The following is an 11,294-nucleotide window of genomic DNA, read 5'->3' on the forward strand; positions in this document are numbered from 1 at the left end:
TTGCCATACATAATGCTGATATTGAATGTCTAGATGCCTTGTTTTATAAATTTATATTGCAAAACAAAACACCCTAGGATTTCTAGGAGTAAACTTAGGACACCTAGGAAAAAAAGAGGAATGGGCTATGCCCGATTTTCACTTGTGATTTCCCCTGAACTCCCTGGAGCCCAGCACCACAGATTTTGACTAACTTTTCTTGAGATATGGACTATGTGTGCTTACGATTTTGGCTTACGTAAGATGTTGGCTTATGTGAGATGTCATTGACATGTGAGATGAACTAGATAGTACACTGATCTAGCAAGGATTGACTTGCCTGCACAGTCTATCTTTTCTTGCGATGCCGACCTGGCAGGACCACGCATCGGGATCAAATCGGGATCGCAAGGTGACTTTCACCTTGTGATCTGCACTAACTTTTCTTGCGACTTTGACTATATAGTCAAAATCGCAAGAAAATTCCTCACCATGTGTACACACCCTTAGTACTTGGATATTAAATAAATCAGACTATATAGACCTTTCTTTAGATCAGGCTACTTTCGACCCTTATGCACCTGGTGCTCTTATACAAACTAAAAAACACTTTTTCCTTCGACAATTAGAGATCATATTCTCTTTGCAGATATTATAAGGCAGGGATTTTGCTTAATAAATGTTGTAATGCTGATCCATATAGTACTCAATATATACCCCTTTGGGGAAATTCATCTTTCCCTCCATCCTTAACTAATCCTTTGTTCAAGATGTGGAAACTTAAAGGGCTAGATGTATCAAGTAAAGTTTTTGATCCAGGTGGATCTTTAGTTTCATTTTGTAATAAATGCCAATGTTTTTCAATACAAATATCTCATATGTTTATGTATTTCCAAATGCAACAATTTTTATATTAATCAAAACTCCATGTCTGCACAGTTCTTCACAAAAGATCACTGTCTCACAGTTTAAATCTATTGATATTCTACTTTCCTTTCTATTGACTAAAGTATATAAAGTGAAATATTTCTACCTTATGATTTTAATGTCATTAAAATATGGTCAATAGGAAGTATTGGTAGGAAAATAGGAAAATGGAATAGGGATATCCCATCTCTTATGGATCTTTTGGAATTGATCAGTCAACAAACATTGTCATCGAAAGCATTGCCTTCTGCATTTTTACAAGAAGTACATATTCATATGTTACATAGTGTATATATTACTCCTTACCAAAGGAGACATATGGTTAAGGATGAAACAGGTATTTTTATTAAATGTGAAACTACAATTGCAGATTTTATTATTGTATGAGGAATTGCTACAAACTGAGGAGATTTTGTTGTACGATTATTAATTTCATAAATTCTATGGGGGAGGTTCAAATGTTTGAAAAGTTGGTTGGGTGTCTGTATTTCTGTCTATTAGATAGGAAAAACCAGACTCCTTACTGAAAAGTAACTAAACATACAGAATTATAGTACAAACAGAAAAAAACTATACATACAGAATTATAGTACAAATAGAAAAGTAACTAGACATACAGAATTATATTAGCAATAGCAAAGTAACTAGACATACAGTACTAAAGACCAAATAGCAAAGTAAATAGACAGAATTACAGTACAAATAGCAAAGTTTCCAGACATATTTCAATACAAATTACAAAGTAACTAGACATACAGAACTACAGCTCAAATAGCAAAGTAACTAGACATGCAAAATTAATGTACAAATAGCAAAGTAACTAGATATACAGAATTACAGTACACATAGCAAAGTTACTAGAAAAAGAGAATTAAAATATAAAGAGCAAAATAACTAAATATACAGAATGAAAGTATAAATAGCAAAGTAACTAGACAAACAGAACTAAAGTACAAATAGCAAAATAACTATAAATACAGAATTAAAGTACAAATAGTAAAGTAACCAGACATTCATGAATACAAAAATCAGAGTAACTACACATACAGAATTACAGTACAAATAGCAAAGTAATTAGACATACAGAAATACAAATATCAAAGCAACTAGACATACATAATTAATGTACAAATAGCAAAGTAACTAGAAATACAGAATTACAGTACAAATAGCAAAGTAACTAGACATAGAGAATTACAGTACAAATAACATAGTAACCAGACATACAGAAATGCAAGTGCTAAAATAACTAGACATTCAGAACTACAAATAGCAAAGTAACTAAACATACAAAATTATAGTGCAAATAGCAAAGTAAATATACATACATAATTATAGTACAAATAGCAAAGTAACCAGACATAGAGAATTTGAAATATCAAAGTAATTAGACTTACAGAATTACAGTAAAATTTGAAAAGTAACTAGACATACAGAATTATAGTACAAATAGAAAAGTAACTAGACATACGGAATTACTTTAGAAATATCAAAGTAAGTAGACATACAGTACTACAGATCAAATAGCAAAGTAAATTGACAGACAGAATAACAGTTTAAATAGCAAAGCTTCATGATATATTGAAATGCATATATCAAAGTAACTAGACATACATAACAACAGAACAATTAGCAAAGTAAGTAAATATACAGAATTAAAGTACACATACTATAGCAAAATAATGAGAAATGCAGAACTAGAAATTGTAAAGTAACTAGACATAAAGAATTATAGTGCAAATAGAAAAGTAAACAAACATACAGAAATACAAATATCAAGGTAACTAGACATACAAAATTATAGTACAAATAGAAAGTTACTAAACATACAGAATTATAGTACAGATAGAAAAGTAACTAGACATACAGAATTACATTAGAAATATAAAAGTAACTAGATATACAGTACTACAGGAAAAATATCAAAGTTATTAGCAGACATAAATACAGTACAAATGGCAAAGTTTCCAGACATTGAAATACAAATATCAAAGTAACTAGATATACAGAACTACAGATCAATTATCAAAGTAACTAGACATTCAGATTTAAAGTATAAATTGCAAAGTAACTAGATATACAGAATTACAATAAAAATAGTAAAGAAACTAAAAAAGAAAATTAAAATACAATTTAGCAAAGTAACTAGATATAAAGAATTAAAGTATTAATAGCAAATTAACTAGATATACAGAATAAAAGTACAAATAGCAAAGTAACTAGACATACAGATTTAAATTACAAATAGTAAAGTAAGCAGACATACAGAAATACAAAAATCAAAGTAACTACACAAACAGAATTACAGTACAAATAGCAAAGTAACCAGACTTACAGAAATACAAATATCAAAGTAACTAGGCATACAGAAATAAAGATCAATTAGCAAAGAAACTAGATATACAGAATGAAAGTATAAATAGAAAATTAACTAGACAAACAGGAATACAAAAATCAAAGTTACTACACAAACAGAATTACAGAACAAATAGCAAAGTAACCAAACATATAGAAATACAAATATCAAAGCAACAAGACATTCAGAATTAAAGTACAAATAGCAAAGTAACTAAACATATAGAATTAAAGTACAGCAAAGTAACTAGATATGGAGAATTAAAGTATAAATAGCAAAGTAACTAGACAAACAGAATTAAAGTAGAAAAAGCAAAGTAATTACATATACAGAACTTCAATTAGCAAAGTAACTAGACATACAGAATTACAGTACAAATAACAAAGTAACCAGACATACAGAAATATAAATATAAAAATAACTAGACATACAGAACTACAAATAGCAAAGTAACTAGACATACAGAATTACAGTACAAATAACAAAGTAACCAGACATACAGAAATATAAATATCAAAATAACTAGACATACAGAACTACAAATAGCAAAGTAACTAGACATAAAGAACCACAGTTCAAATAGCACAATAACTAGACATAGAGAAATACAGTATAAATAGCAAACATTCCAGACATATTGAACTACAAATATCAAAGTAACTAAACAAACTACTGATCAAATAGCAAAGTATCTAGATAAACATAATTGAAGTACAAATAGCAAAGTAACTAGACATACAGAATTACAGTACAAAATAAGCAAAGTCACTAGAAAAGGAGAATTAAAGTACAAATAGCAAAGTAACTAGACATACAGAACTAGAAATTGCAAAGTAACTAGACATACAGAATTATAGTGCAAGTAGCAAAGTAACTAAACATACAGAATTATAGTACAAATAGCAAAGTAACCAGACATACAGAATTATAGTACAAATAGAAAAGTGAACAGACATACAGAATTATAGTACAAATAGAAAAGTAACTAGACATACAGAATTATATTAGAAATATCAAAGTAACTAGACATACAGTACTAAAGATCAAATAGCAAAGTAAATAGACAAAATGTCAGTACAATTAGCAAATTTTCCAGACATATTGAAATACAAATATCAAAGTAACTAGACATACAGAAATATAGATCAATTAGCAAAGTAAGTAGATATACAGAATCAAACTACAAATAGCAAAGTAGTGATGTGCACCGGAACTTTTTTGTGTTTTGTGTTTTGGTTTTGGATTTGGTTCCACGGCCGTGTTTTGGATTCGGACGCGTTTTGGCAAAACCTCCCTGAAAATTTTTTGTCGGATTCGGGTGTGTTTTGGATTCGGGTGTTTTTTTACAAAAAACCCTCAAAAAGAGCTGAAATCATAGAATTTTGGGGTCATTTTGATCCCATAGTATTGTGGTATTATTAACCTCAATAACCATAATTTCCACTCATTTTCAGTCTACTCTGAACACCTCACAATATTATTTTTAGTCCTAAAATTTGCACCGAGGTCGCTGGATGGCAAAGCTAAGCGACCCAAGTGGCCGACACAAACACCTGGCCCATCTAGGAGTGGCACTGCAGTGTCAGACAGGATGGCAGATTTAAAAAATAGTCCCCAAACAGCACATGATGCAAAAAGAGAGGTGCAATGATGTAGCTGTGTGACTAAGCTAAGCAACCCAAGTGGCCGACACAAACACCTGGCCCATCTAGGAGTGGCACTGCAGTGTCAGACAGGATGGCAGATTTAAAAAATAGTCCCCAAACAGCACATGATGCAAAAAAAGAGGTGCAATGATGTAGCTGTGTGACTAAGCTAAGCAACCCAAGTGGCCGACACAAACACCTGGCCCATCTAGGAGTGGCACTGCAGTTTTCTAGCGAGAGGATGAGTGCTTCCATCCTCATGTGAATCTGAACCACTAGCCATGAACATAGGCCAGGGCCTCAGCTGTTCCTTGCCACTCCGTGTCATAAATGGCATATTGGCAAGTTTACGCTTCTTATCAGACGCTTTTAATTTTGATTTTTGGGTCATTTTACTGAACATTTGTAGCATACTTGATGACACAGAGGTAGAGCAATGGACTACTGTACCGTACTCCTATATATATATATACTGGTGGTCACAGCGAAATTCTGCACTGTCCCCTCCTACTATATACTGCGCACAACTAAAATGCAGCACAGGTATGGATGCATAGTATACTTGACGACACAGAGAAAGAGCAGTGGACTACTGTACCATACTGCTATATATATACTGGTGGTCACAGCAACATTCTGCACTGTCGCCTCCTACTATATACTGCGCACAACTAAAATGCAGCACAGGTATGGATGCATAGTATACTTGACGACACAGAGGTAGAGCAGCGAACTACTGTACCGTACTGCTATACATATACTGGTGGTCACAGCAACATTCTGCACTGTCCCCTCCTACTATATACTGCGCACAACTAAAATGCAGCACAGGTATATATGCATAGTATACTTGACGACACAGAGGTAGAGCAGTGGACTACTGTACCATACTGCTATATATAAATACTGGTGGTCACAGCAACATTCTGCACTATCCTCCTACTATATACTGCACACAACTAAAATGCAGCACAGGTATGGATGCATAGTTTACTTGACGACACAGAGGTAGAGCAGTGGACTACTGTACCGTACTGCTATATATATACTGGTGGTCACAGCAACATTCTGCATCTGCACTGTCCTCCTACTATATATACTACAATGCAGCTCAGATATGGAGCATTTTTTAGGCAGAGAACGTAGATATTTGCAGCACACTGAGCACAGATATTTGCAGCACACTAAGCACAGATATTTGCAGCACACTGAACACAGAAACTGAGAGAACTAAGCCACGTCCTCTCGCTATCATCTCCAAAGCACGAGTGAAAATGGCAGCGGCGCGCAGATCCTTATATTAAATACGAATTTCGCGAGAATCTGACAGCGGGATGATGACGTTCAGGCGCGCTCGGATTAACCGAACAAGGCGGGAAGATTCAAGTCTGCCTCGGAATTGTGTAAAATGGGTGAAGTATGGGGGGGTTTGGATCCCGAGGAACCGAACCTGCTCATCACTATAGCAAAGTAACTAGATATACAGAATTACAGTACAAATAGCAAAGTAACTAGAAAAACAGAATTAAAGTAGAAATAGCAAAGCAACTAGATATACAGAATTAAAGTATAAATAGCAAAGAAACTAGACATACAGAATAAAAGTACAAATAGCAAAGTAACAAGACATACAAAGATACAAAAATCAAAGTAACTACAGACAAAGAATCACAGTACAAATTGCAAAGTAAACAGACATACAGAAATACAAATATTAAAGTAACAAGACATACATAATTAAAGTACAAATATCAAATTAACTAGACATACAGAATTAAAGTACAAATAGCAAAGTAACTAGACAAATATAATTAAAGTAGAAATATCAAAGTATTTAGAAACACAGAACTTCAAATAGCAAAGTAACTAGACATACATAATTAAAGTACAAATAGCAAATTAACTAGACATACAGAATTAAAGTACAAATAGCTAAGTAATTAGACAAATATAATTAAAGTAGAAATATCAATGTACCTAGAAATACAGAACTTCAAATAGCGAAGTAACTAGACATACATAATTACAGTACAAATAGCAAAGTAACTAGACATACAGAATTACAGATCAAGTTGCAAAGTATCTAGACGTACAGAATTACAGTACAAATTGCAAAGTTACCAGACATATAGTATTACAGTACAAATTGCAAAGTAACTAGACATACAGAACTTCAAATAGCAAAGTAATTAGACATACATAAATACACATATCAAAGTAACTAGACATACAGAACTACAAATAGCAAAGTAAAAAGACATACAGAATTATAGATCAAATTGCAAAATACTGCTACTAGACATACAGAATTACAGTACAAATTGCAAAGTAACTAGACATAGAGAATTACAGTACAAATTGCAAAGTAACTAGACATACAGAATTACAAATCTCAAATACATTGCAGATGCAGAATAAGATACAGCAGAAGTTTGTATGATGAGAATGAGTCAATACAGTTAATACACTTAACAAATGTACAGTGAGTGCATTTGTGTGAAAGGAAAATCTCTGCATTTACAGAACATGTTTCATAGATGTTTACCTTTAGCGTCTCTATAATTAACAGTGCTGATAATAAACTTTCATATCTTAAAAATTCCAGACATTTTATGGGCTTCGGGGTCTATTTACTATGCCTGGAATGGAGATAAAGAGGACAGTTCTCTACACCCAGTTTCTAAATTTAAAAATGCCCATTGGGTTAGTAGCAATTATGGACTTCTCCCATGTCTGTTTAATACAAAGAAAAATGATATAAATAAATTAAGCAAAATCCCTAAAAGGTAAATATTTTTCTATCTATACAACTCACATATGCTACAGTATAATGAATACCATGCCATTGTATAAAAAATAATAATACTGTGTATTAAAATTCTAAACAGAACATAAAACACAACAAAGAATTATAAAAAAAACAATAACTACTTATAATGCTATGTAGTAGTGCAATGACCATATCCAATACTAATCTGTGGAGAACTGAATTAGTTATAAAAACGCTGTATTAAAACGGTTTTGGAGTACAGTATACTTGATTTAGGTATTGGTTACCTTTATTAGTAAATGTCACATGTTGTCCAGGGAAGATAATGGTGCAGATGATACTTTTTTTGTTTATCTAATTATCTGTAGATAGCCTTGGAAAGTGAGTTGGTTAAATAAATCCGCACTTACATATAAAGCTCTCTTAGGTGTATATAGAGTTAGTACAGCAGTTACTTCTGAAACTTGTGCACTACTGTACTGTAACATGGGCTATCTGGTAAGTAAAATAGAAGTATAAACAGAAAGAAGAAATGTTTCTCTCCAATAATTATCTGCAGTATACAGAAGCATGTTAAACTGAGCCTAATTCAGATGTGGTCGCAAAGCAGCTATTTTACGCAAATCAGTGATCAATTTTCTTTCTGATCATGCGTCTGAGCTGCAGTGCGCACGTGCTGTGATTGAGCTGCGGTGGTGGTCTATAAATGAATAGATTTATGTTCCTTTCCCAGGTAACATACAGGAACAATGTCACCTCAGTCATTCTTCTGGGGTTTTCAAATCTTCAGAGTTTTACTCTTCCCATGTTCTTACTCCTGTTACTTATTTATTATTTGACCATTTCTGCAAATATTTGTATCATGACTTTATTTGTATTGAGCACTAGCCTTCAGACCCCTATGTACTTCTTCATTACACAGATATCAATATTTGATGTCATACTGACTACAGATATTCTTCCAAACCTGCTACACATTGTGCTGTATGATGGCTGCACTATGTCTCTTATTGGATGCATCGCTCAGTTTTATGTCTTTGCGACAGCAGAGTCCTCTGAGTGTCTCCTTCTATCAGTGATGTCCTATGATCGGTACCTGGCTATCTGTGACCCTTTGCGCTATCATTCTATAATAAATCAAAGGTTTTGTGTGAAATCTCTTATTATTGTTTGGATAATATGTTTTCTACAGATTTTACTCAATTCAATATCTATCTACCATTTGCATTTCTGTGGACCAAATGTCATTGACCATTTCTTTTGTGACTTTAAGCCCATAGTGCAGCTTTCCTGCTCAGATACCACTGTAATTGAATTTCAGACTATAATAATGGGTGTTTTTGCAACTTTTATTCCCTTTATAATAATTGTGATGTCTTATGTGTACATTGTACATACTATTCTAAAGATACCATCATTTACTGGAAGACAGAAAGCCTTCTCCACATGCAGCTCTCACCTGACCGTTGTGACCTTATTTTACGGAACCCTAATTATTGTTTATGTATTTCCTACAAGACGACTAACCACACTAAGCAAAACCATGTCTTTGTGTTACACTGTGATAATTCCATTACTTAATCCTATCATATATACTATCAGAAACAAGGATTTTAAAGAAGCCTTTAATAAAATAAAACAAATGAAATCAGAGATGCTATGGAAACCCAATTAAAAAATGAAATACCATGAAATTGTATGAAATTATACTTACAGTAACATCAACAAGCTTTAGTCATTTTGTACTGTATGAGGCAATTAGGAAACTCTACTTGAACACTGAATCAATTTGGAGAGGCACTGTACAGGTGGGATCTTGTATTTTCAATTGTGGGGGACTTGTTTGCAAATTGACTTGCAAAGAAGAAGGTCCCTTACTTGTTCTTGAGCCATTTGCATATATACAATAGTGGTGATACAGCATTATCTATTTTTTTCAATGTCTGTTTGTGGATTGAATTTGCTGAGAGTTGAACAGAATTTTTATTGGAAATTATGTTTGTGCAGGTTTTGATATTGCACAGTTAAATAGGCAATGTTTTTTATTGAAACAAAATTGCAACCATTTTACAAAAAACATTTTCATAAAAGAAATTTACATAAATAAAATAAAAATAAAAAATTACATCATCATCAAATTTGTAGATATGTTCAACTCAAAACAAAGAAATGTTATCTCCAAGTGCTGCCCTTACTGCGTCATCATCAATGCCACCAACCCAATAAGCCAGGTTAGCAAATGCAGTCTGAAAGGGGGCTGATGCTTAATAATCATAAATTAAAGTTTAAATACAGTTAGCCTTCAAAGTTTGAAGAAGGGGAAGTAACCCACCACCCACTAAGGGGGCCTCAACTGGTGTTCTGGAGTTAAGCAGGAGACTTATTTGTTCCATTATGTTGCTCTTGCAGTCTATAAATAAGATAGCCCCTGCACATGCTCAGTAGTGATCTTGGCTACCATTATGGGATAGGGCATGTAGCCTCCATGGATAACAGGAAAATTTGAGCTTTGGTTATATAATATTCACATTTCTTACTTTTTTCCACAATTTTTAACATTTCTTTTCATTTTCACTGACTTTATGTACAGTACTTTGCAATAGTTTTAGGCAGGTGTGGAAAAAAATATCAAGAATGCTTTCAAAAATAGAAGTGTTAATACTTTATTTTTAGCAATTAACAAAACGCAAAGTGAATGAACAGTAGATAAATCTAAATCAAATCAATATTTGGTGTGACCATCCTTTGCCCTGAAAACAGCATCAATTCATCTTGGTACACTTGCACACAGTTTTTGAAGGAACTTGGTAGGGATGTTTTTCCAAATATCTTGGAGAACGAAACACAGATCTCCTGTGGGTACCGGCTTGCTCATATACTTCTGTCTCTTCATGTAATCCAGACTTGAAGATGTTGAGCCCCCACAGAGCTCTGTGGTGGCCATATAATCACTTCCAGGACTCCTTGTTCTTCTTTACATTAAAGATAGATCTTAATGACATTGGCTGTGTGTTTGGGGCTTTTATCCTGCTGCAGAATAAATTTGGAGCCAATCAGATGCCTCTCTGTTGGTACTGCATGATGGAAATCTATCTGCCTGTATTTCTCAGCACTGAGGACATTGGGATTTTTGTAATTTCATGTCCACAATTGAATCTGCACCAGTCACATGCATACTAAATAAAGATGGATGACATTAAACCACAAATGAGTTCTGTTTGGTAACAGATACAGTACAAAAGTAAAATTACCAGCTTGCAGTGATCAATTTGGGGTGTTAGATTTGTACATCTGTGTGCGACTGAGGACCTAATTCAGACCTGATTGCAAAAAGCAAAATCTTTCCCTAATGGGCAAAACCATGTGCACTGCAGGTTGGGCAGATGTAACATGTGCAGAGAGAGTTTGATTTGGGTGGATTATTTTGTTTCTTTGTTGGGTAAATACTGTCTGCTTTATTTTTACACTGCAACTCAGATTTCAGTTTGAACACACCCCACCCAAATCTAACTCTTTCTGCACATGTTACATCTGCCCCACCTGCAGAGCACATGGTTTTGTCCATTAGAGAAAAAGTTTGTTGTTGCGATCAGGTCTGAATTAGGCCCTGAGTCTG

At 33.6% G+C, this 11,294-nt stretch overlaps 1 protein-coding gene across 1 annotated transcript; it reads left to right on the plus strand.

Moving 5' to 3' along the window:
* The first annotated feature begins 8,540 nt into the window (after positions 1–8,540).
* LOC134934021 (olfactory receptor 5A1-like) lies at positions 8,541–9,353 on the plus strand. Its single transcript, XM_063929542.1, has one exon. It carries the CDS (start codon positions 8,541–8,543, stop codon positions 9,351–9,353), a length of 813 nt encoding a protein of 270 aa, XP_063785612.1.
* The last annotated feature ends 1,941 nt before the right edge of the window (positions 9,354–11,294 follow it).

This window comes from Pseudophryne corroboree, chromosome 6 (genome assembly GCF_028390025.1).
Source record: "Pseudophryne corroboree isolate aPseCor3 chromosome 6, aPseCor3.hap2, whole genome shotgun sequence".
Classification (NCBI taxonomy): domain Eukaryota; kingdom Metazoa; phylum Chordata; class Amphibia; order Anura; family Myobatrachidae; genus Pseudophryne; species Pseudophryne corroboree.